Source organism: Haemaphysalis longicornis, unplaced genomic scaffold (assembly GCF_048455015.1).
Source record: "Haemaphysalis longicornis isolate Haplotype H1 unplaced genomic scaffold, Haemaphysalis longicornis Haplotype H1 scaffold_3, whole genome shotgun sequence".
NCBI lineage: Eukaryota > Metazoa > Arthropoda > Arachnida > Ixodida > Ixodidae > Haemaphysalis > Haemaphysalis longicornis.
The window spans coordinates 85,098,595-85,126,282 of NW_027526335.1; the positions used below are offsets into that span (position 1 = coordinate 85,098,595).

A 27,688-nucleotide genomic window follows, 5' to 3' on the forward strand; every position below is an offset into this window, starting at 1 on the left:
CAGAGCAGGGATCCCTCCTCTGATATCATGCGATTTCATGCGATCAGACTCGTGTGATTTAAAGAGAGGCTTGACAAACCCGCCGCATAATCCAAACGAACTTTGATGACTTACATATGGACCTTTTTCAGCGGTTAACGAATTTCTAGGAACTGCCTTCCGCATACTTTACCCACTTTTTTTTTGTTCTAACCGAGTAGTTCAACATAAGTATCGCGCAACTTTTTTATGCAAAGAATGGGTCTAGGCAGCACACGACAGCAGCAGCTGAAAGTCTATGGGAGAGGCCTTCGTCTTGCAGTGGACTTAGATGAGGTGCTGCCGCTGCCGCTGCTTCTGATGATGATGACGATGACGACGACGATGATGATGATGAGAAATGTGCTGCTGCTACTGATGTTGTTGGTAGTGATGGTGGCGGTGATTCGTCAAATGCGTGGGGCTGGGACCACAGGGACCTCAACCTCTTCTAGACCGCAGCGCCGCATCTGGAGCAGACTTCTTTCATCATGGCAGTTACGCATGTTGCTCCGATATAGACTGCACTTGAAGAAAATGCAGCGGACGTTCCTCCCAATTACAGCGAACCCCGTCTAAATGAGTTTCCTACGTCGATGCTGCGCCGTATTTAAGAGAATTTTTACGCTTCTCTCCTCGCTTGTAGCTTCTACTCCCGACACAAACGCAAACAGACTCGAAGGAACTCAAGTGCCCGGGTAAACGGCGTGAGAAACCGAGGGTGTCGAAATTTGAAGTTCGGTGAACGAACCTCGCTTTTCCGACCCACTTGATCCGGCGCGCTCGCACTCGAACAGCGTTTGATTTATTTTTTCGAGGGTACTGCCGGTGAACCTTGTTACGCATGCCTAACAATAGCCAGCCTTCATTCAGGATGCGTGCAAAACTAAGAAGTGGCTCCAAAGATAGAGAAGCGCACCCCTTAAACTGAAGGTGGGCTCCTCACAGAACGAGGCGACGTTGAGTCCGTACAGCACTGCTTTACTGTGCAGTCGCGGCAACGTCAAACGCCGTAGGAGTATACAAACCCCACGCATGCAAATCAGTGCCAAGAAAGGGCACAAAAGAAACTAAAAAAAAAAGGATAAAGAAACATCCAGAAGAAGCAACTTTCTCGTTCCCTAGAATACGCTGCGTTCCTTTCTCGAAAGGTGGGGCCGTGTCTGGGGTTGACAACTCTCCTAGCTGCCACGCCGCAAACGCGCCAACAAGCCTTATTTACGAAAGCCTGCTTAGAATTCAGTTTGCGGCGCCCGCCGCAGTATACCGACGTCAGAGCCCTCTGGGGGACAACTCTGGGCGTGGCCGAGTAACACGTGTAGAACTAACGCCTCTCTCGAATTTCCGTGCCCCGCGGTTTCGGGAAACAGTTTCCCTTCGCAGCGGGGTCCTCCAGGGTTGTTGATTTAAAGAATAAACTTCCCCCGCCCGAGCTCTTGGGAGTTAGCATATTGGGGCACCAGATAAGATAAATCCGGCATGATGGGAACGACTACCAGATAAGTTTTTTGAATGCCTGAACACCTAGCTGCTATAGTCAACTAGCCTAGAATTTTTTGTGTTTCGACTGCTCTGGCGTTGGAGTCACTGCCTTTCATGTTTCAGGCCTTATTCTACGACTGCAAATTTTTGGAGCAACGTGTCCACAAATAGATTTTTTTTGCAGGCGTCCGATAAGGTTTTACTCTACAGCGACGCCATTTACCAGCCGTCTGCCCAGGATTATTTTGCTTCCCTGCAATTCACCCTCTTTTATTCACACACTGACGATTAGGGAGAGTATCCACACTTTTAAGCCGCCCCCCCACGGAACTGCAAACAAGACATTTGTCCTACTTCATTTGCAAGACAAGCAACTAGACCTGCACAAGTATGTACCAACGGCGGGGCAAGGACTGTACGAAACACGTAAAAAGTGAGCGGGAATCCTCCCCCAAGTTTGTTTGACCACGCCTATGCAAATGCATACAAGCTCGAAAGGGACGTAAACAGTGCTGAACAAATAGTATCGAACGGGCATCAAGCGCCCACCCACCTCCCGTAATAAAAAAAATTTCACACACCACCTGGTAAACAATACCCCACGGATTTAGTATACCCCATTTCATCAAGTAATGACCGACTGAAAGCACTAATCGATACTCATCCCTGACGACATGATTGTCCAGCGAAACTGTGGAAGAAAAAATGTCACGAGCTCCGTGTCCTGAGCCTGTGACGCACCGATCCAACTAAGACGTGACCAGCCTTGACAAGATTAGACCGTCGTGACTCCCCACCGTCTCGTTCGGCAAACGTGGCGGGTATGGCTGTTTCGGGGCCCTGTTCACCCAGCTTATCATCTTGACCGTTGGCGGAAAGGGCTTCGTCTTTTATCGTCGTTCTTTGCGGCGATAACTGTCGCTGCTCCCGCTTACGGGATCCGGCTTCGACAGGAGGCTATGCTACGGGAAGTCGAAGTAGTGCGCACTGTCACACTTCGCCATAGCCAACAGGCCCTTAAAAGACGTGCCATGTTCCTATAGTAGGGAGTTTTAGCTGACCGTTTTTCACGGTCCGCTCCGCTCCGATAGCAAGCGGGAGCGCCATTGCGCATGCCTGGCGCGCTTGGCCACGAATGGCATTGGCTCCGGTTGCGCTGAGCGGGCCGCCGATACCGGAGCGGAGCGTCGAAAACGGTCAGCTAAAACTTACACCGTGGCTAAAACTCTCCAGTGTCACGGCAGCTAATTCATCGCAGCATCGTTCTGTAACATGATTACCTGCCGCTCTCGTCACTTTGTCGCGGTTAGACCGAGATGGTCACCTTCGTCCGAGGCTACGTCACGTGATAGTGAAGGAGGCAGTTGGAAAGAGCACCATGGGCCTCCACTTTCGAGAAAGATGAAGCGAGGTCAAGAGAGTGAATTTCTGGGCAAGTTGGTTCATCATCATCATCATCATCAGCCTATCTACGCCCACTGCAGGGCAAAGGCCTCTCCCATTATTCTCCAATTGCCTCGGTCCTGTGCCAACTGTGACCAATTTATCTTCGCAAACTTCTTTATCTCATCTGCCCATCTAACTTTCTGCCGCCCCCTTCAACGCTTGCCTTCTCTAGGGATCCACTCTGTTACCCTTAATGACCAGCGGTTATCTTTCCTTCGCATGACATGCCCTGCCCACGTCCATTTCTTCTTCTTAATCTCTACTAATATGTCCTTAACACGTGTTTGTTTCCTGACCCACTCCGCTCTCTTCTTGTCCCTTAAAGGGGTCCTGAAATGCCTTCCGCCGATGCATGGATGTACATGTAACCAAATAAAGCAATGTATTAGCAATCTCCTCCTGCAAGAATTTTGTTAAAGCGATGAGTATTAGCTGAGAAATCGTAAATCAAAAACCGCGCATTATCGTCGCGCCGTATTTCCTCCTCCTTTCAACTGTTTCTTCGCTGTTGGCCTCCCCTCCCATGATGCTCCGCTCCTCAGCGGTGACGAACTTCCGCTATTGCGCTCCCACAGACTGCCGTCTGCTACGGGCCAGCTCTTTCGGCTTTTTCATCTTTGTTGGCCCCATGGACACTCCTCTAAAGGCTGGAAAAGTGAACGAAGGACCTGGCCGCATGTGTGCGGCCTGGCCTTGCCCTTTCGCGGTGTACGTAGCTGCCGTTGGTATCGGCGGCGACTTCGCAGCCGCGCGGGGAGAATCGTGCGCTCGTTCCCTTTGGTGCATCGCGCACTGTTTATCCAAAAAGCGCGGTCTCAGATGTGACCCCGCTGGTGCCGGGTGTTATTTGCGGCGGTTGTAATTCCTACTACCGGCGGCATGTGAAAAAGGACATTTTAAACCGACACATAACCCGTGCACAAAACGCGCCGGATTGGATCGCTTTATCAGCGGCGATGAACGGGAAGGCGCAGAGCAAACCAACGCCGCACTCGATCAGCGAGAACCCGTGTTCTGACAAGCTGCACCCATGTGTTGTATTCAACACTGACGGGAAAGCGTCTGTTTGCACTTGTTTGGATAGTCGTAAAATGTCCAAACACTCCGGCACTCCGATAGCAGATGAGCCGGCGAGACATTTCGGAAAACATTTGACAGATGGCGCCGTATGCATTAGTGTGTCGCTACGCAAAACTGATTAGACTCTCTACCGCTCTACTAAAACTCCCCTCGCAGTGTTTACGTAGCGGGATGCAAAAATTTAGCGTTTAGCGTATGCAAAGGCCACAAACGCTGTACTAAAACTCTATTAGCAGCAAAATAGCGTGCGTATGTGAGGCCGCTTGCGTTTACAAAGCTGCACGCCGAGCGCGTACGTTTCAAACCTAGTGACATCGTTTAAATACACTGGCAAGCACAGTGTAACGTAGTCAGATATCAACCGTATGCTCAGGCGATAAGCAAGAGCTTGTTTTATGTGATTGCGCATAAAGGCCCGTTCGCACTTGCGACGAAAGCGAGTGAAAGCGGCAGGAATTCCGTCGCTTTGTCGCGCGACGATCGTTTTTGTCGAATGGTCGGGACAAATTTTCGTCGCGCGACAGAATTTCCGTCGCATTCGCTCGCTTTCGTCGCAAGCGGGAATGGAAAGTTCTGCCGCTGCCGTCTGCGCCGCAGCTCGGAGGTAACCGCGCCATCTGCTCGGGCCGAACGAACGCGCACACTCCCGCACGGCAGCGCCCCAAGCTGCAGCCGGCCGCGTACATCGCTCCCGGCGCCCGCCTGGAGCCCGCCCTCGGCACACTAGCCAGTATATTTCAGGCACTATAATGGAGGACATATTTTTTGCTTCCGATTAACCTAGTTCTTTGCCCCTGTGTTTGTAAATACGTGAAGTGGTTAGCACGTCGTCCTCACGCAGCTCTGTATCGTCGTAGCATGGCTGATTGTCCGAACGAAGCTTGCAGCTAAGCCAATGCAGTGACCGAAGCTGTGTGTGTGTGTGCATCGCCTCCTGTGTGTTGTGGACGCGTTCGTTTCGCGATGAAATGCGACATTGTACTTATGTGGGTGGATAGTGCTTCCCATGGTCTGGATTATCTTTCTCGAACGACGTACGACTCAACCTCGCATGGGGTATGTGTAGTGTGCCTGGCTAAAAGCCTTCTCGCTTGCGCGCCAGAGTTGTGACTTGCTGTTCGTCCACGCAAACCGGGTGTGAGGTGAGTGCCGAATTTACGACGGGCAGGAGGAGGCAACCCATCGTCTGTCAATCGCGGTTCAGACTTGCAACGCATGTTGTGACGTTGCGTTCGTTCGAAACGCATCTCTGGATTGTTTTGAAGTTGAATAAAATGTACGCGTCAAACCCTGGCATTCGGCTCAGGGCGTTCTCTGTGATTGCACCAAATAGGTGTTACGGGGCTTTCTTTATGGTACGTACTCATGTAACATAAAATCCATGTCGTGCTATGCATGCCGTGTTGCATTCAATACAAACGGTTAAGCGTTTGTTTACACTTGTTTCGTTTGTCGTAAAATGTCCAACACTCCGGAACTCCGCTGGCAGATCAGCGGGCGAGCCGATGCTGAGCAGACGACTCATCTCTTTGCCGGAAGTGCGTGAAAAAGCCGCCCAATAGCAGGATGTCTAGCTCATGACGAACATATGGGAATTGATGATGTAGACATGTGAAGATGGCGGCGTCCAAAAACACGAAGGAAAGGGTGAGAAAAAAGCGACAAACTTTGCAACAAAAGTGTGAGCTTTCCGCTGCGCGTAAAAGAGTAATACTTGGCACAGATGATGTTGACGACCCTATCTAACGATTGCGCTAGTTCATTTAGTGTGCTCAAAATGCCTTTCAGGGCCCCTTTAATGTTACACCTATCATTTTGCGCTCCATTGCCCGCTGAGTCGTTCTCAATTTAAGTTGGGCCCTCTTAGTGAGCCTCCAAGTTTCTGCCCCGTAGGTGAGCACCGGTAAGATGCAGCTGTCATACACTTTCTTCTTCAGCGACACTGGTAGGCTGCTATTCATTATCTGAGAATGTTTGCCATATGCACCCCACCCCATTCTGATCCTTCTAATTATCTCTGCCTCATGGTTTGGATCTGGGGTCACAACTTGGCCTAAGTAGATATATTCACTTACCACTTCCACTGCCTCGCCACCTATGTCAAACCGCTGTGCTGTCCCGAGGTTATTGATCATTACTTTAGTTTTCTGCATATTAATTTTCAGTCCCACGGTTCTACTCTGTTCGCCCAGTGCGGAAAGCATGCTTTGCAATTCGTCCCCCGAGTTACTTAGCAAGGCAACGTCATCAGCAAATCTGAGGTTACTGGGGTATTCTCCATTAACCCTTACACCCACCTGTTCCCAAACCAACGTTCTGAATACTTCTTGTAAACATGCTGTGAATAGCATTGGAGAGATTGTGTCTCCTTGTCTGACACCCTTTCTTATAGGTATTTTACTGCTCTCCCTATGGAGGATGATCGTAGCTGTAGACCCATTGTAGATATCCTCTAGTATTGTTACATAATGCTCATCTACCCCCTGGTTCTGTAATGCCTGAATGACTGCTAGGGTTTCGACCGAGTCAAATGCTTTCTCATAATCTATGAAGGCTATATATAGGGGTTCAGTATACTCAGCGCACTTCTCTATCACCTGATTGATCGCTTTGGTTCATGAGGGGCTTAAAAAAGAACCATCGAAAAGGACGAAGGACAAGAAGAAGAAGGTACAGTCGCGTGCGATTTGATGGTGATCGCGCAAGCTTCAACCGATAAAGACGATAACACCCCCGCGCGGCATTTTTCGACGCACCTAGGACCCAGTTATGCATTCTCCTCTCCGTCGGTCGCTGTTCCTTCAAGCAGTCATCACTCCCGCGGCTAGTAAACCACCCTTTCCGCTTTGTGGTGATTTTGTGTGGTTGTAATCACGTGTGCGCTTTCTTCTTGGTTATCGTGAGCGCTGATAGCACCGATTGTTATAAATGCCCAGTATTTCCCAACAAAGTGTTTGTGCGCACATTTTCGAAAACTGCTGTAAGATACGACAAGTGGGACGTTGTCTCTGCGTGCGCAATAAAAAAAAAGAAGAAGGCGTTGCTGGTTTTGCCGCGGGAGTGATGGCTTCTTGAAAAATTGGCCGCGTATCTGCTCCTTTCGTTGCAAATGTCGTCAAAAGACGATAGTCTTTGTAGGCATTTGCCAAGGAAATGCCCCCCTTCGCTTTCCCGCTCACCTCTCATGCTGTTCCTGTTCCGTCGCGCTCATCCCAAAGTAAACACACTAAAGGTTTGCTCAAGGCGATTTGAATTTACCGCGTTCCACTGCTGCAGGCGGGGTTCCTCGATGCCAGCGCTGCAGTACGGCGGAGACGCGCGTGAATGGAGGCGGCCGACTAGAAGGTTTACAGAACCGCGTGGCCGTGCTCCACGTGCGTTCCAAGCAGAACGTAGAACCTAGCTAGTGGAACCTTTCGTTGCTGTTGCCGCGTGATTTTTGATATGCCGCCAGGAGGCGGCGGTTTTCTGCAGTAGATGTAGAATATCATTTGCTATCGAAAAACCAAGCACCCAGGATTTTTTTAAATAAAGGAACAGTGTAAATATCCCTTGTGTACTAATATTCTGTCTTATATTTGCTTAATGCCTTGTTCTTGTTCAACAAAGTTGACAAGTATGAACATATAAACCGGGCTTAGACGTTTACATTTGGCTGTGAGTATATAAGACTATTGCGCAGTAAGCATTTTACTTTGACCGGGTGGCTAAATCGAGTTACAGACAGACAGACGGCCAGACAGACAGACATACAGACAGACCAAAATTTCTGGGTTTAAGTAGCCCAAAAAAGACTATCGTCTTTAATGAACAGCGACCGGGAGAGAGAAGAATGCGCAAGCTAGGAACCAGGCGCAGTAAAACAAGCCGCGCGGTGGCGTTATCGTCGTTGTTGGTCGATGCTTGCGCGATTACCTTCAAATCGCAAGCGACTGTACACAAACAACACCGCTGGACTAACAACTCAGCCTAGCGGTGTTGCGCGGAGTTGTTAATCCAATGGTGTTGTGTATCTTTTTTTTTTGTCCTGCGTCCTTTTCGGTGGTTTTTTGAGCACATTATGAAGTGGAGTGTTGCGCCGATGCTTTTGTAGTGCTGCTGGCGCGCAACAATGACACGAAAGATTCCAATCAACGCGAATATGCTTTAACCACGGGGCAAGAATATATAGTAGGGTAAACGGCCCATCGCAGCAAGCGCGGACGAGCGAACATATAATGTCAAAATGAAAACTTCGTAGCTGCGACAGCGAAGAAGAGGGTAGCGGCACCTGATGGACGAAACGATAGCGGCCGCAATTCATACTGTCGCTGCGCAGTGAAATGCCAATCGCGGCGGCCGCACAGTTTCTTCACCCGCCGCAGATGCCGCTAGCTTAACCTATGACGAGCGCTTGTGACATTATCTGGCCGTGCTAAGAAGCCTCGTTTCGCCTCCTATCTTGTTCATGCTCCGTGGCTTTAACAGACTTTCCAGGAAGCACCAAGGGACATCTTCATTAGGAATAGCAACCTCGATAATATTTTAGCGCATGCCGAAGTTAGTCCCTCGCAGAAGTCAGCTGTAAGCGCTTGTTCCCGCCTGAGATGCAGCACCTGCAAACATCATACGGTTTGCATCGTTATTAGTACAGCTAACAATTACGTTCCCAGCAATAAGTAAAGTTCCCCTTTCCTTTAACATTGTGTATATGCTGGAATTTGCTTCCTTGCCACATACATAACATTGGATAAACTATTTAACCTATGACCTCTTGCTTCTAGGGATCTGGGCATATACGCTTAACAAAGAGGTTCCAATACCAGTTACTCAGCAACAGATCTTGTTTATCATATAGACGATGTTTTGACCCAGCGCAGTACAGGGTTTCCTATAGCAGAAGCAAAAGAATGGAAGTTCGTTCTGCCCCATGGGGCTAATTTCTAATTACACCGTCGCATAATGAGTGCGGTTGCAGTAGCTCGCCCTCATAGCGTTAATATTTGAAATGAACTTCTCCGCACTGAGTTTAAAACGTAAACACTGATTTTCGGGTCAACTTATTTCCCGTAAAAAAGGCGAAAAAGCACCAAGCAAGCAGGGGCATTCCCTAGGGTAGCAGCGGGCTGTGAGGAGGTAGCATTCTTTAAATAGCAATTTTAACTTTCGTTGTACAAGCGCCAATATTACGAATTCAAATAAACAATGAATAATTTTACGAATAATGCTATTTCAGGTTATGTTTTGTGTGATGCTTTTGAATAGCCACAAGGGGTGCTCTTGCACACGCGTGTTGTACAAACTTTAAAGCCGACGGTAGCAGTGACAAAAAAGCAACTACAGCCGATGTTGCATGTAATGAAGCCTGACGGTCACAGGAAATTGTTAGAGCGGGAGCTCGTAATAAGTAGGTATCGATTACTGCATTTCGTATCGTAATGGGGGTGTACCGTTCATTTGTAATAAGGCAGCTTTGTTTATAAGCGTCGCTATTGAAGCATCCTCTTCATATCCTATTCTATTCTATAAAAAATTAGATTTCCACTAACACGATTTACGTGTGTTATCAGCGATTGAGTGGTGGACAGATGTGTAGTATTAAAGAAGCAACGAAAATGCGCCTATTGACTTGTTACACAGAACGCGACGGTGATCATTATAGTAAACACAAAGGCACGCATCTTGTATAGATGGCTCTGAAAGACCGCACGCTTGGGTTATGAATACGGGCTGTTCTTTTCTTTTGGATTGGGCTGCGAGTTTCCTCATGCAAATATAACTGCTATGATTAAGATTTAGCGGTATTTGCACTTCAAAAACGTCATAATTGTTGGCGTTCTGCTTTTTTCTTCGCATCGCGGTCACTACATTTGCATGGGAAAACAGTCTATTATGTCCGCATTGTTTTCACAAAGCCGAGACGTTGGCAACACTTTGAGGAAGCTACCTGAATGAATGAATGACTTTAATGCAAGAGAGGAGGCTAAAAAGCCTTGCGGTTAGTATAGAAAAGTGTATAGGGAAAGATGTCACTAATCACTTGTAGTGCATGTGACTATGTAATGTGCAAGTTTCATTGTCAAAGTATTTGTCTCTCGAGGTCCCATTAGAGCAACACACACATGCCCTCGCTTGGCGGCATGGGGTGTCCGGCATGGTTCTTGAAAACACATTATGGTTTATGTCGTTATATGGAAGCGCACTGGTGTTCATTTGTGACTGGTTACCTCGAAAGGTAGTCTGTAAGCCATTAAACCATTTTATACAGACCTTTAGGGCAAAGTTTGTGATTCTTTTCTCATATTTCGGGGTTGTCCTTAACATACTCGACATGCTATAACGCCGACACCGGAAACGTGGCACTTGCGAGCAACTGCGCACGGCCGTCAGAGGAGGTTTCACATGACTAAATAAAGGGTAACAAGTTGGGTGTCTCGTTGCTGCCGCAGTGGGGGCATCTGAGTAAGGAGGAATGCCTTGGGTTCGTCCACTTCGAAATCCCGTCGGGGGTACATCGGCGTAAACTTTGCTGGCGATGACCTCTCCTTTTCTGCGGAGGGGGGGGGGGGGGGTCTTTAGTGGGGCGAGGAAACTAGGGGGTGAGGCCTAGGCTAGCTGGTGCCAGCTGAGAGCTCTAGCTTCACGAAGTTTTTGTCGCCAATGTGATTCAGGTGTGCTCGGTGGGTTAGATTATGCTGAAGCGGTGTCGAGAAAACCATGGGAGGATTTAGTACGCATTCCCGGACAGCGTTGTGAACAGAGATGTCAGCCGCAGCGTGCGGGAAGAGAGTGTTCGTAAGAGTGAGTATCTTCCACTTGAGAGTAGTTAGAATTAAGGCACATTTTTTGTAGAATTGACAGTTTTGCTTTCGTCCGTCCACTCAGACCCCGAAAGAAGCTCCACAGATGTGAAAGACCGCGTTCTTGCCCAAGCCGTTCGTAGAGATTACGCCAGTTTTCAGATTGGAGGATTTTTCGGCATTTATTTATTACTTTATAATGACATTTTAGTTTCATAAGGGCGCGGTGACGTTTGCCGCGTTGTATATACGTTTGGGTAAGGCGTTCAGCGGTACGAAGCAGTTTGTGCATGTGGGCGGCCGGATTATTGACCTCAGCTGTGCTCGTTACTGTCTCCGTGGAAAGGGTGCGCGCTTCATTCACACAGGCAGCAAACTCTGACAGCTCAGGTTGTGAGCTCACGTGGACTTGCGAATCGAAAAAGGTCCCAGTTGATGTTTGTGTACGTAGACTTGGAGCGGAATTTTTTGCTGTTCAAGTGGAGCAGAATAGGGAAGTTATCACTGCCCCATGTACAATCCAGTGTTCGCTATTTCTTAATGACGCCGAGTGTGGTAAGGGTTAGATCCGGTGTGGTGTCTTGCTCCGAGCTGTGGAGACCAATCAGGGTGGGAAAGAAAGGTTCATTACCGAGTCGGAGGGGGCTATACTCCTCTGCTGCTTCTAGGAGTTTCCCGCGTAGGTAGGAGTGGGAATAACCCCAGAGGGTACCTTTCACGTTGAAGTCGCCTCCAATAATAACTGGCCCAGAGATATACAGCAAAAATACATGCGTTATCCAGTCATAGAAATCCCTAGTCCGGGAGTTATACTGAGATCTGTAATATACCGAGACCATGAGCGCAGGTTTTCCACTAGGGGTTTAACGCGGATGATAATCACTTCTCGATTGGTACTGCCTGCTTCATCCCATTGCTGTTGGACTAAATGGCACGACTGGTGCAGCATCACTGCTGCCTGACCAGGGGGAAAGGGAGGCTTTGCCTTATCATTGAAAGTATGCGGGATTTTGGGGTCCATTTAGGGGGCGTAGTGAGGGATTTTGCAAGGATCTCTAGCTTCCTGTAGCAGTAGGGATAGAGTTCGGGAGGAGGATACCTGCGATTTCAGTAAGGAGCCATTTTGAGCGACGCTTCGACAGTTCCATTGAAGTATGACACGATTAGGAGGGGCTAAAGAATCCACTTAGGAAGATTGCTTCTTCTTACGCTTGGATTCACTAGGGGTGACAGTATCAATAAACTTGCGCATTTGTTCCATGACTTGTTGCATGTCCTGTTTAAGAATGGCGTACGACCGCTGTAAATCGGCAATGTTGCCACAAGCTTTCTGCCATTCCTCGCACACCTCAAACTTGATTTGCGCCTCCTGTTGCTTCAAAATGTCTTCAGTGACATAACTCGTGGGGTTCCTACTTGTCATCTGCGAAGGATCAGCTGTATAGGTGACGGGAGGTGCGCGAGCGGCGTCGGCGCACCGACTCAGGGCACGTGGTCGGGGAAAGACAGATTGACGGCGTCTGCTGGCTTTGCGGAGAGATGCGAGTTCTTTGCCCATCGCCTGGAGTTCAGAACGAAGTTCTTGAAGGCTCTTCTTGAGTAGAATATTTTCGAGCATAACCGGGTGGTTTTCTGGTAAAAGGGTCGTGGGGTAACTTACGGCCAATCTTCTGCTGGTGTTCTGTGACAGTGGCTACCCAGGAAACATTGCTATTGTGGGCACGGCTCGTTTGCTTTGTTCTACGTCTTGCGCCAGACTCTTTTAAAGACGATAGCCTTTCTTGGGCTACTCTAACCCAGAAATTTCGGTCTGTCTGTATGTCCGTCTGTGTGTCTGTGCGTCTGTATGTGACTCGATTCAGCCACCCGGCAAAAGTAAAATTGATATTGCGCAATAGTCTTATATACTCACAGCAACATGTAAACGTGTGAGCCCGGTTTATAGGTTCATACTTGTCAACTTTGTTGAACAAGAACAAGACATTACGCAAATATAAGACAGGAAATTAGTACACAAGGGATATTTACAGTGTTCCTTTATTAAAAAATTCACGGATGCTTGGTTTTTCGACGGCAAATGATATTCTACATCTGCTGCAGAAAACCGCCGCCTCCTGGCGGCATATGAAAAATCACGCGGCAACAGCAACGAGAGGTTCAACTAGCTAGGTTCCACGTTCTGCATGGAACGCACGTGGAGCACGGCCACGCGGCTCTATAAACCTTCCTAGTCGGCCGCCTCCATTCACGCGCGTCTCCGCCGTACTTCAGCGCTGGCATCGAGGAACCCGGCCTGTAGCAGTGGAACGCGGTAAATTCAAATCTCCTAGAGCAAACCTTTAGTGTGTTTACCTTGGAATGAGCGCGACGGCACAGGAACAGCATGAGAGGTGAGCGGGAAAGCGAAGGGGGGCATTTCCTTGGCAAATGCCTACAAAGACTATCGTCTTTTAACGACATTTGCAACGAAAGGAGCAGATACGCTGCCAATTTTTTGTAAATCAGTTTTTTGCAGACTTTTCCTCCTTCTTTCGAAGCCGGCTGGGACACACTTTGCTTACAGCAAGGTGACCAACAGCCTGGCACGGGACACAAAAGGGTGCAGATTCACATTCGTCTTCTCCGGCATGAGCACGGCCGCATGCCTTACACACACTGGGGAAGAACAGTATTTAGCCATGTGCCCCAAACTGTGGCAGTTTAAACACACTAACCATTTGGGACGGTAGTCGGTCACTCGTATGAGTCCCATATAATATTTTACTGTACGGGCGGAGTAACAGAGTCAAAACTAACGCTAGCTCGGTCTGTTTTTCCTATTTTTTGCACTCGAAGTACTACAGCCTCCTCGCAACGAATCCAACTGTGGATAGTTTCGTTACTATCGTTTGTATCTATTTGGATGACTCGATTGATGATGTTCTTGGTTGAGGGAATACGTTCAGTTACTACTTCGATGGTTTCTAACTTCCGGTTCTGGCAAAAAGTGAGGTGGCAAAAAGTGAGCGCCCGTCCCGTACTTTTCACCGTCCGTGTCTTCGCTGCTCTAACTCTTTTTTTTCTCTGAGGTGGTCGATTTGGGTGAGCTTGGCTGCGTAACCTTCATCGTAAACAGCCATGTGCGCGGTGTTGGCGGCGTCATCGAAGGTAACGGCGGGGTATTTCGGCGAGTTCTGCACTTGGCGCTGTTCGGCCAATTACAATGGCATGTCGAGGAATATTTCTGATTTCAAGCTTGATTAATGGTCTCGATTGAAGAGTCTTGCCTGACCGACGTACTTTGTCTGTGCGCGTAGGTCTGCGCTTCTTGTAAAGGCAAGCTTGTTGCCAGCCTTCAGCTGGTGGCAGCGTCCTCTTCAGTTTCTTCTTTACCTTTGTCTTCGACCTGTTCTTCATAGGCGTTCACGTCCGATGATTGTAGAGTGGAAGAAGTCTAGGGGTGGTGGAGGCTCCTTGGAGATCGCCTTCCCGTTTATTGTAGGAGTGGGTCCGCCTTCAGTGTGCATAGGAACGGGATCCGAGTGAATGGGAGCCTTTCTATCCGCAGCTGCTGCGACAGCCGCACACGCAGCCGCCACACCGACAGCTGCGGCCGGGGGTAGGCGAGCACGTCGTGGAGGCCGAAGAGTTATACCTAACCGAAGGTTAGAAGGAAACAGACTTAGCTGTAGAGCGCGTGGTGGTTCCGATGGAGCGAATTTTGGGTTCGGCGGAGTCACAACATGTACATAAAGATGGGTAAACACAGGAAGAAGAGCCAACGTCGCTTAAGCTGCCAGAACTTGCGGACAAAAACGGGAGCACGTGTGGCACACGGGCGCTCGGCGCAGCCCCTTATCGGCGCTCGGTTGCACCTTGTTTAGTTTTCTTTTTCTTGCATGTACACATACATGCATACATACATACATACATACATACATACATACATACAGACAGACAGACAGACATACCGACAGAGACATACCAAAATTTTCGTGTTAAAAAAACCCAAGAAAGCCTAGCGCCTTTAAAAAAAGTCCTAGCATTTTCGGGATCACATACGAGCACCAGAAAATAATTTAATTTTTCAGTGCAGAATGAAAAGTTTCGGCATTTCTCTGGTTTCCAGAGCAGACTATTTTCAAAGACGAGACTACGTCGTGATAAAATGTGCCCAGCCATTACTCTTTATTATTGATGAATACCCGCACATGTCCAATCATTTGTGCACTTACTTCTAAAGCGCTTCATTAATACATTAGCTGTTGGTTCGCTGATTACTTTAATCTCAAAATTGCTATGACCTGTTACTAATGACTGAAACTTCACGGTAGTGTCTGCGTGGTAGCAGTCGATTTTATTGTCAACCTCCCTTCCTAAAGTTCCACAAATGATCTTATGGACAAAGATAACGATGCTTTATATTTTACGCTGTCACATGTGTGTAAAAAAAACAACTCTAAATCTGTACGTGCCTTTGATCTTCCAAAAATTTTCCGCAGTATATTTTATATGCGAGTGTTTATTTTCGTGGTGCCATCATTGCGCAGCGGATCTTGGCCCATGTGGTAAACTTCCACTTAAGTTGAACCAATAAATGAAGTAACACAACTCTGCCAAGCGTGCTAATTCTACCCACAAATTCGGGCGTAGCGATAAGAAGCAAAATACAAAAATGAGTTATATTCAGCAAGTCGAGATCTTAAGCTATGAGTGTTTTTCATGTGAGTCGTTTTATTTTTCTCCTGCCCGATTATTTTTTAATGCGAGCGCGAATTGATTCACGAGTTTCTAATTGTCGCCTCTTTGCTACTGCTCTTTTGACTGAGAGAAGCAGGGGCTACGCGCGTTCTCACTTATTTCCCGTAAACGTATCTTCGAATGTTGTTAAAAATAACTGCCCCCCTACGTTTAGGTCACCGTAGTTCGCGGTGTCGCCTCAGTTGCTGCGAAACGGGAGTGGTCAGTATTGCGCGACCAGCGATCCCAGAAACCAATAGGACACGAAAGTATCGGTATAAGCTGTAGTTTGCGAGTGAAGGGGATGTGCTTGAAGTCAAATTGAGCGGGAACAGCTACGTCAGCATACGGACAGTTGTCCCTTCCGCTACTTCCCGGGTGATAGTTATACTCACGCCTGGATAAGTGCTTTGCTCTTCTCCCTCCTCCCCCGGTGCCATTTCCTTCTTGTGCGAAATGGACCCAGCTTACCATAGTGTCTGCCACTGCACATTGTTTACTTTCGCGATTCCCGCCAGGGAGGGAGGGAGGTAGGGAGGGGAAGGCCGTTATACTATTACATAGACGTTCCACAACAACTGTGGGTTGCTGGTCGAGCATGCCGTGAGCCTGATTTTGGCGCATCAACGTAGGCACCATTTACGTTGCGCGTACTTACGAATGTTTTTGGCACGTGACAGATGAAGCGGCGAAGTTTTAGAGCCGATTTAGGGTGGTCGAAATTGTCTGGGAGGGCTACTTGGTTGTTTTACATGATGAAAAGGAATGTGCTAACAAGTACGGGACGGAAGGAAGACACAACGCAGCGCAGAGTGTTGCGTCTTCCTTTCTTTGGTCCCGTCCTTGTTAGCGCATTTCTTTTCAGGTGGTCGAACGCTCTCATGCGTCACACGTCAAACAACGCAATGCCGCAGAAATTGGGTGCGAGATGTCGCATGAGATATGGCAACCAATGACCAGCGACCTACACCACCATCCTTTTCAAGAAAAAGAAAAAAAAAACTTCCCTGTTTAAAGTAAGCGTAACAAACAGTACCCGATCTAAACGCCCCAGATAACGAAGGTCCGGACTACTTAATGCCGATTGTCACGACTACACGAAACTTTGACCTTCGTTCCAACATTTAAACTCTCTCCATTCGTCCTTCCGTCATTACCCTTGTAATGCTTTCCTGTCTCTTGCACTTCGTCAGGTATTTGTCTAAACTTTGTCGTACGTATTGATCATGCAGGCTTCAAGTTGAAGTTAGCCTTCAACGCACCTCGATTGCCCAAAAAGAAAGAAAGAAAGAAAAAATTTGGATCAAGAGCAGCGTGTCAAACGGAATGTTTTTCGTTCCGGTAAATAAACGTTCCGTTCCGATTAAGCTCCAGCACGAAAAAAACAATTGTTCGTAACGGTACACAACGGTTTGTGGTAGCCCACAAGAAAAATTGAAAATTGAGTTCCCGCTGTGCTCTGGCAGCACTTCGCCTAGGAGCGCAGCATGACTTTTAGTTACTTTCATTGAGTGTGCCTGTGTAATTGTGTATGCTGCTGTAATCCCACCAAACATTGCAATTTCTCTTTTGCTTCTTCATTATTATGCCGTGTTTGGGGTTTTTTTGCGTTTATTCATGCATAGCACCCCCTTAAAACAACGTAGTAGTAGAATAAATAAATAAATAAATAAATAAATAAATAAATAAATAAATAAATAAATAAATAAATAAATAAATAAATAAATACATAAATAAATACATAAATAAATAAAAAATAAGTAAATAAATAAATAAATAAATAAATTTGAATAGTTAACGTGGCCGCGACGTTTGCTCCTCGTAGCCAACTGCGGGCGGCGATCATCACTGACCATCGGGCGGCGATCATCGCTGAATGCGGGCGGCGAGCACTGACCATCGAGACGTATAGTGTTCCAGAGAATTATATTGATTACGGGTTTTAACGCGCCGACGCTACACAGGCGAGGAAGCGCACCGTGATGAAGGGCTCCAGATTAATTTCGACCCCCCGTGGACCTCTAACGTGCGCCGAAATTTGGAACACACGGGCGCTTTCGCTTTCCGCCTCCATTAGAAAAGCGGCCGCTGCGGCCGGGATCCGAACCCGCGTCCTTGGGCTCAGCAGCACAACGCCATGGCCACTGAGCGACCGCCGCGGGTTCCGAAGAATTCTGAAACACGGTAACAGACATCCGGATATTAGTAGGGAAGCAAGCAGCAAGCCTGCCGACGGAAAGATGGCGCCAGCAAAAGGAACGGCTATTTTATATGCCCGCGAACACGCGGCAATCTACCACCTGGATGCATGGAAGTTGGAACGAATGTTGAAATGCCTGAACTTCTTGGCACTCTGACCGAAAAACGACACAATTTTTTTTGCGGTTCATTTACTGTATGAAATAACAACGTTTCTGTTACTTTTTCGTTCAGGCGAAAAATATCGTTTTTTTTTTTTTTCGTTTTTCGGTTTCGGTTTTTGTTCCGTTCCGACACCCTGGTACAAAAGAACGCCAAGGATAAGGTTCAGCGTGGAATTTGACCCGGGAGCTTCCTTGCACTGTAACACCGAGAAACGTACGGTTGGTGTTTCTCATTGCGTTATTTCCCTACTGGGACCAAATTTTTAAGTCTATAAATGTGTTGCCATGACTCCAGAATTGGTTTGGTTTGCTTCCTTGGTCATTCAGGCGCACAGTTGTAAACCAGATTTACGGGTGATTTCGAGAGTTTACATGAGGAGGACCAATCGGATATTGAAGTGTCACATAAAAGTTTTCGCTTTCACCCAAGACGCGTTAGTCGCCGGCACTTCTCTGTGAACGGAAACGCACGACACTTGCTATAGACGCGCAGTTTAATTAAGTGTTGACGTCACATCTTTTCCTTTCCTTGCAGGACCGTTCCAGCCGGCCTGAGTGAGAGCATCTTCGGCTACACCATAGCGATTTCAAGTGGACCCGACACTGGCGCCAGCCCTTTCCACTTCCGCAAGAGCCAATGCGACTTTTTGAAGGACCATTATTTATGAACGTTTACGCTATTCGGCGGATGACTACATTTGTATTTGTTTTTTTTTTATTATTTTTTAGTGTCGTGTATTCGTATCAGTGTAGCCTCATGGCGTGCAGCCTGCCTCTCAACTTTACAATTTTCATTTTGTTCTTAACGTAGACTGCTTCTCTTATCGTCTGCTTCTTATCGTCTCTTATTTTACTTCGTCTCCAAGAAGACATACTCTTAAGCGACAAACTTTCGGCTGCTTTTCTTCGCCTAAGAGCGGATCGTCTTCGACGGGCCGGACTGGTGCTTTCAAAATGTGATTGCTCAGTTAATTAATAAGGCTACGTAGATCCCTCGCGCTTAATGTAAATATTCTGCTTTGAGCTACCTGATACTGGGTCAGTTTCACCGACTTGACGATTATCGATCCATCCGCGCGCTATGTGGCGACGCGCTAGCATCGACAAGCGAACACATCCCCTGCGTCGCATTTACGTTTTATGTACTACATGCTATTACATTAGTAATGGGTGCCACAGTCTCACTGAGCAAGTAATGGGGCCGTTATGGCCGGGAGCGACATTACTGTTTCCATACTGACAGTTCGAATAGCTGATTACTTGAATACCGCGTGTTAGCGAGGAGGGCTCTGCGCATGGTTGTGACCTGTCTGTTTTGCGGCAATAAAATGAAACGTGAGAAGGCGGAATATCAACAGTTAAATCTCAAAATTCGGCCATTGGGATGCAAAAAATAACATAGTCCCGCGGTGTTTGAGAAGTATGATGATGGTATATAGCGTTTATGAAGAAAAATTGGACCGAAACTCCCCATTCGGGAATCATCCCATTGTGCGTTCCATCCACCGTTGTATCACAGTGATTCCAGCCGTAGGGCTCCGGCCATCCCAAAGCCACCCGTGTGCGGCCGAAGTACGGCCACCTGAGGACAGCCGAGATGCGGTCGTCGGACTACAGCCGGACTAAAGCTGCCGGCAATTCGGCCGTGCTACGGGCATTGTAGTTCAGCCACAGTACGTTAACTGTACTGAGGCCGGTGGACGACCACTGCATGCAGCGCAAGCAGATGACTCAATCGCGCTGTCCAGCAGCACAAACCCACCATTTTGGGTCCACTGCACCCACATCAAAGTGAGCCCGTGCGCAACCACCAGCCGTCCAGCCTGGATTAATTATCAGCGTTAGTTTACACCAAAATTAATTTATTCAACAGTGCTCACAAATGGTCGTTCCTTTAATTGCTGTGCCTCTTTTACTGTCGAATACAGCAAATATTCATTTTTCTTTGCAGAGCTGGAATAGATGTATTGTGCAGGTCCTGATATCTTCTGTGGGGCGGCTTACCTGTAATAAACAAAATGTTGGGGGGGGGGGAGGGGGCGGAAGGCGCATATTTTAGTGGGTTGAATTTCACAAAGATGAAAGTGCCGCTTTTAGGCAATTTCTGTTAAGACAATACTTTCATGCTCTGACTAAATCAACTATTTTTACAACGGCTGCTTGACCAGTTTTTTGTATATAAAACCGGTGCGAATGCCTTTACGAAGCGGTTCGGTGCTCCACAAAACACTCAGCAGCATTCCATATAATTTACTTCACCCAAAAAGTATGTCCAGTATTTGCCCATTTTTCTTGCAAAGAAATTTTCTACTCGATCAGCTTTTCTGATGATCTTTCACAGGGCTGATCCTAGAAGAGATCAAAGAAGTACTTTCAGTTTCAATATATTTTATGTTGTTTTCATGAGTAACGTGCACACTCCTTAATAGTCCAAAATAACTTAATTTTCCTCTAAAGTCGTTCCTCGTTAAGAAAATTCTAGACGTGTTGCGAATGGCGCCCTTCTTCAGATGGCTGCAGTTGTATCCCTCTGTGTTCACGCAAGGAAAGGCGTTAGACAAGAGTTTAATATTTTCTTTCAAACAAATAACTTAGCAATTGTAGTATTCATACAGCAAACCTTGCATACTGCAACGAATAAAACAATAAATATTTCATTGGTCAAGTTTGAATGCGTAGGGTTCTCAACCCGTCGGAGGCGAACTTCCGGCTCCGCAAGTTTATTTATTTATTTATTTATTTATTTATTTATTTATTTATTTATTTATTTATTTATTTATTTATTTATTTATTTATTTATTTATTTATTTATTTATTTATTTACTTATTTATTTATTTATTTGTTTGTTTGTTTGTTTGTTTGTTTGTTTGTTTGTTTGTTTGTTTGTTTGTTTGTTTGTTTGTTTGTTTGTTTGTTTGTTTGTTTATTTATTTATTTATTTATTTATTTGATACCTGCTTGCCCTTGCATGCATTACAGCAGTGAGATACATAACACTAAGCATCAAATATGACACCAAATAACAAAATAATTCTACAAAGCGCGGTGAAAATCGTCATTATAAACAGTGAATAAAATCATACGTGGAAGATTATTACACTCCCACGTTGATCTAAAATAAAATGAATCGCGCACGGCGTCACCTTAAAGAAAAGTTAATAATTTGCTTCAAGCTACCGATCTCACTTTGGGATATGTAGAATGGCGCTTGGATATACTTCTCCCCTTCTATTCTAGTTTTCGAATGATAGATATTACGAAAAAATTTCAAACTCAGGTTTCGTCTATGATCTTTCCCGTCTTACCATTTAAGTTTATTTTTACTCTCCCTCATCCTAAGTTGACAGTGCCAATACCTAATACGAATCGCACTGCCCTATTCTGTATGTTTTCGAGCATATCAACCAGCTCTTTCTTGTAGGGATCCCAGAAAACACATGCGTACTCCTACATTGAGCGCACATGAGTGAAATACGGTTGTTCTTTTAAGTTAGGCGGAGGTTCGCTGAAATTTTATCTCGGAAAGCCAAAAACACGTGCAGCCGTAACTTTTATGTAGTGAACGTGCCTATCTCTCTAACAACTCGTTAAATAAACTCCTCGTTATTTATATTTCCCGGCCGTTCTTTGTATACGCATTCAATTGGAATGAAGGTGTTCTTGTAAAGTTGACGTTAACACACTTTTTAAGATTCAACGACTATTCTGAATCAGCACACCAGGATGTTATTAATTTGAATCATGCTGCAAGTATTCGGAATCACGTTCATTCGCTATAGTCCTGTAATTTACACAGTCACTGTTCGCGAACATTTTTAACAAAGATTTGAGGCCACACAAACAAAAGAGGGCCCGCAACTGAGCCTTTGGGAATTCCTGAGGTAGCGGGAACATATCCGGACGAACAACCATTGAGAGCGACCAACTGTTGTCTTAGAGAGATATACTCGGCTATCCATGCAATAACCGATTCATTCAGTTTATTTCCCGCAATGTACTAACAAGAAGGTGATATGAAACACCGTCAAATGCTTTTTTTCCGCACAAGAAAATAGTCTGCTACTTTAAGCTTATCTATTGCTAGAGCCAAATCGTGCGTGAACTCAACAAGCTGCGTTGAGCAAGAATAACCCGATGAAATCCGTGTTTGCTAGGATGCTGGCGATTACGTTTAACCAAATGAGTCATATCCCAAGTGTAGCTAATCTCAATTTCAAACACCGCAACTAAATTAACATCCAGGCTTCGTCATTCACAAGGCACTGTTGTTATGGCAAATTCAAAATAACACTTGTTTCTAAATAGGCAGTCATAAAATCCCATGAAGTAACATAGTGTAGGGCACGAAGTTGAGCCTACCAATGCACGAGCTTAGCCTCTTCTACGTTTATCACAAACAATATAGTGCACATTGTTTTTCGAAGTATTATTGTGAGAAGAATAGCCGGAAACTTGCGCTTTTGCGCGCCCTTGCCTTTCTTTGGTGGGGAGTCCTTGACATGACGCCGGTTGAGCTCCTGCGTGGTGGCCGCTAGCTCGACACCCTTTAAGGCCACTACACTTATTTTGGTGAACCACCGCCCTCTCGGGTCGGACATCGCTGCCGGGTGGATGTCTCCAATGGTCTCCATTTCTTGAGGGGGCGAATAGCCTCGAGCTGATGCGTCGACGAAGCCGACGGGCGAGGCGTTGTAGCAGGTTGTAGCGGCTATGACTGGCGAGGCTTAGCTCACCCGTCGGTGTGGCACAGTCTTCTTTTGGCAATAAACGGCATTTTGATGGCCTAAACGTTTCCCTGGTAATGTCCAGTGAGTCCTTGCACCTTGCCCGTTCGCCTAGAACACTCGTTACTGTTTGACAAACGTAGTTCGTTCATTTAAAACGCAGAAACACCGAACGGATGAAAAACGTGTCTGCGCCATTCGACTCCTTAACGGCTCTTTCTTCACCCAGGGAAAAACCAGTCGTACATCGGCGGGTCTTCTTCCAAGCACGTCTGTGCATGAATTCTCGGCCCCCAGACGCGCGCCGTTGTTCGCATAATGACGTATAACCTGATACCTTACGAAGGCCGGTCTCCTCTTGAACACCGGTTGCCGAAAATTCTGCGGCCGTTCGCTTGCCGTAATTCGGCCGAGGACCGCTAACCAAATGAAAAAAAAATTCCCCCGCATTTCCCCGAGGGGGAGAATGTGAAAGTGCGAATGCACGGTTGTCGGCCCGCTTGCGGCGCTTGCGCTCGGCCCCCGCAGCCCACCGCCTCGCCGCCTTCTCTTCCATCTCTTCCATCGGGTTTGTAGTATCCCGTGTACACCATGGTTATCAAGCCGCTATAACGCCGCTGAGTCGCCAACGCACGCCGCTGACGACGTAGTTTGAATGCGTTAAAGATATAAGGCGCGTTACTGACAATATCAGCGTCGCGTCCGTGGCTTATTCGGTAGAGCGTCGGGCTGCGGCCCGCAAAGTCCTCGGATCGAAACCTGGCGCCGGACGCTGTTTCTTCTTTAAAGAGCGCTGCGGACGCCGCCGACGCCGCCGACGCCGGCGGTGGATGGTTTGGGGTCGCTTATAAAGTGATTCACACTTAAAACGTACATTCTGAGGCCGTAAGTCGGCCGGTCTCCTTTATAGCACCGGCTGCCCGATGAAAACGAATATTCTGCCGCCGGACGCGCGGTTCACCGTTGAAAGAGCGGATGCGCGGCAACCGCGCTACGGCCAGTCTCCTTTCGAACACCAACTGCCGCAACAATACGGATATCCTGTGGCCGGTCGCTTGCCGTGCTTCGGTTGAACACCGCTTCCCGAAGGAAAAACGGATCCCCTAAAGCCGTACTCCGGCCGATTTCTTTCTCAACATCGGCAGCCGAAAGGCAACTGAATATCTGGCAGCCGGGCAGCTGCCGTTGTGCGTCTGAACACGGGCGGCCGGAGAAATACCGAAGCGCTGGTTGCCGAATGTTGGCCGTTCATCGTGTGATCAGTGGCTGCCAGAACCTGGATGCTGGCCAGACATGCCAGAAAGCGACCATAGACGGGCCGGTCTTGGGACACACTGTCTATGGTGCCTGGGCGTGTCTCCCTGGCAATGAACGCATTTATTCGATAGCCTGAGGCCTCACCCTCCGGGAACCAGCAGAAGACCAATCCAAACCAGACAAGACAGAAAGCATCCAAATCACACACACACACATACTACAACACTACAGACACTCCCGCAGGGCACTTCCTCCGCCACACGCGCAACTCACCCGTGAAGAGGCCGCTGCATGGCGCCAGCTACAGACTAATACGGTCCCTAGCCTCTCGCTTCGGCACACCTTCTACCCTACCATGTACCCAGACAGCTGTCCATCCTGCGAAGGACAGCCAAACCTGCAGCGCTCTAGATGAGAATGGCCCAAACCCCGGCCCAATTACCTATACCCATCCCTCCCCCTCCGGATGGGAAGCCGCTCTTTCCAGCACAGCCTTGGACGACCAGCGCGGACTGATCGACCGGGCAGGACGGATCGCAGCGGCGATAGGGGCCCTGGACTAAAGACACCCCCCTCTGAAAGCCAAATAATCTATTGAGTTTTCTACTAGTACTGCTAGTACTGCTACTACTACTACTACTACTACTACCACTACTACTACTACCACTACTGCTACTGCTACTACTACTACTACTACTACTACTACTACTACTACCACCACTGCTACTGCTACTACTACTACTACTACTACTACTACTACTACTACTACTACTACTACTACTACTACTACCACTACTACTATTACTACTACTACTACTATTAGAGAAGTGGTGCGTAAGTCCACCGTACGTAGCACATACTCGCAGTGTGAGATTGGCCGACCAATGAATCCACCACAAGCGCGTTCAACCATCGTCGTCGTTACGCGGAGGGGTGCATGACCTCTTTTTTACGCGCTCGCGATTTGACTTAAATCTTCGCGGTACCAGTGCGCTAAGCAGTGTTTCGACCTATTAACCGTTCCACTAGTGGCAGTCGCTTAGAAATGTTTTGCCTGTCTATACACGAGGCGCTATTACGGAAGGACTATAAATGGCCCTGGTCGTTTTTTTTTTTGTTGTTTTTTTTTTTTGCAGCAGAAAGAATCACGGCGGCACGAAAACTCCAACTTACCAGTCAAAGGTGCAGTGAACTAAAATTCTTGGGCAGTGGAAAAAGCGGCCGCCGCCGAGTGAGGCGCTCGCGTGCTCCGCCCGAGCGCTTTTTCGCCTGGGGAAGCAGCGGCCAGGCGTGCGTCGTGGGCACTCTGCGTGGGGCAGCAGTTATTTTTTCGTGTAAATCCATCACCGGTGTGGCGAATGCGCTCTGTAATCGCGTTGATGATGGTAATAATATAGCAAGCTCCTTACCGAAAAGGTAGCTATGTTGCTCGCTCATTTTTCATCACATGAGCAGGCCGCGCACGGCGGGCTTTAGGAATCGGGGGCTGACGCGTGATACTTTTTTCTTCGTTGTTTGCTGATTTTTCTATCGTGTTGTGTCAACTGAGGAAACAGCAGCGTGCTTTTTAGGCTGGCCAGCGTATGTCAATGGTTCTGTTTTTTTCTTCATTGTTCGCTGATTTTCTATCAAGTTTGGCATACCGAGAAAACAGTGGCGTGCTTTAAGCAGGCTGGCATACGCAAACGTTTCCGTTTTCTTTTTCCTAATTTGATACACGCAGCGCACATGACATAACTTCTGTCAAGTCTGAGAAAAGTATCGAAATTTTTCAGTATTCGCAACCGCAATTATCACCAAGTCACGCGGCATCATTTCATTGCGCGATCATTTTAAAACTGTACACTTCACTTAACACCCGTAAAGGTAAAATAATCGCAGTGTCTAGAGTTACGCCCGACGTAACCCGAAGTCAAAAAATAAAGCTATGTCCGACGTAACTTCACCCAGAAAAGTGAAGTTCCGTCCGGCCCACGCGGTGGACGAGATCAGTGCGGAGGGGAATTTGCGTCCGACGTATTCTACAGTTAAAAAATTCAGTCACGCCCGAAGAAACGAGAAATTAGACTTCACAACTTTATTCAATGAAATGAAAATTAAAGTTACGTTTGACTTAAGGTGAAGTAAAAAAGTTGCGTATGACGGAACCGCGGTACACCAAGTAAATACGCCGCCTTATCGCAATGGAATGCAGAAGGACGTGAATGTAGGCATGGTGATCTAGCATCACCAACTCGCTGCGCTCTTCCTCACAATATTACGGTTTCATTTTGCAATACGTGACTTCAGTCAAAAACAACACGAATGTTCCTGCGTTACGTAAGGACCGGAGCGGCATTGGTAAATTATGGTGGTACCCACACCCTTGTCCCCTTATGGTCCCATTATGGTCGATCTCACGCACTGCAGCAGCGGTGCAGATTCGGATTTCGTATGGTGCATAGTTTCTTTCGTTAATCGAACTATTTAAAATATTTTATAGGTATGCACATGCACTTCTTCATAATGCAACACACAAAAGAAATAAAAAAACACTGGAATTACAAAAGAAGACCTCTTGCCGCAGGCTCAATGCCAGTTCTGCGTACGTATGTAGCCCATACCAAGAACGAAGTTGACGTTCCTCAAAACAAGACGTTTTCAACACACACAATAATTGATTAGGAGTAGTAAAATGAATGCTTTTTCATGTAAATTCATCACTGGTACGTGTGTGTGGCGAATGCGCGCAGTAATGACATTGAGAATGCTATTACTGTAGCAAGGTCCTTGTGGAAAAAGTATATGTAGTTATGTCGTGTGCATTTACTGTTTTCTCATTTTTTATCACATTAGGCCAATCAAGAAGACCGCGCGTTCCGTGCTTTAGGGATCGAGGATAGCGTGTGAAAACTTCTTTTTCTTAATTGTTTGGGATTTTGCTATCATGTTGCACGTGTTAACCGAGCAAACAGCGTCATCGTGCCGACGTGCGCAAACATTTCCGTTTTTTTTTTTCTTTTCAAAGTTTCAAATTTGATCCACGCTAGAGGAGTTTAGAGGTCACAATTTAACCCGACAATTAGCCCGAGCCCGGCCCCTGTCCGACAGAGTTCAATAGAATAAGCCTGAGCCCGCCAGACTGTTTTAGATGCGAAGCATCTCATGCTCGGGGCTGTGTCCCTCCCTCCCTCGTTGTCGTTGTCCGCCCTCCGCACTCTACTGCGCATGCGCGTATCTTCAGCCCCGTCAGCGTTTGGGCAGACGTCAGTGCAGTCCACTACAAAAAGAAATAGTTAGGCGGCGCCTGGTTCCGATCCCACGACTCTCTGGACGCAGCGGGAGAAACGTGGCGCTCTTCCCACTGCACTACAAACCGAGACGGGAGCGTGTGCTACGGACGCGCCTTATGTCCTTCACTCATTCAAACTACGTCAAGAAGCTACTGATACAACGGAGGCACGCGAAGCTCAACGTCAACGTTGCGCTGCTGAGTACAAGGTCGCGGGTTCGATTCCCGGCCGCGGCGGCCGCTTTTCTGATGGAGGCGAAAAGCAAAAACGTCCGTGTGTACGAGATTTCGGCGCACGTTAAAGATCCCCAGGTGGTCAAAATTAATCCGGAGCCCTCCACTACGGCGCGCCTCATCGCCTGCGTTGCGTCGGCGTGTTAAACCCTACAATCAATCAATCAATCAGCTCAACGTCAACGGAAATGACGAACTGAAAACTAATGGGAACTTCAGTCGACCCCATGGCTGTTTCGCATACTACTCTGGGTTCCCCTACGGGAAGATGGTGTAATTTTTAAATATCAGTCCACGTACGACAGCCTGAACGT

General features: G+C 47.4%; 1 protein-coding gene across 1 annotated transcript in view; it reads left to right on the forward strand.

The window, feature by feature from the left end:
• LOC144173313 (cholinesterase-like) overlaps window positions 1-18,631 on the forward strand; it is a 46,132-nt gene extending 27,501 nt beyond the window's left edge. Inside the window, exon 6 of the mRNA XM_077701796.1 lies at window positions 18,423-18,631. Within this exon, the coding sequence (XP_077557922.1) occupies window positions 18,423-18,555 (133 nt within the window). The 3' untranslated portion in view covers window positions 18,556-18,631. The remainder of the gene's footprint in view (window positions 1-18,422) is intronic.
• The last annotated feature ends 9,057 nt before the right edge of the window (window positions 18,632-27,688 follow it).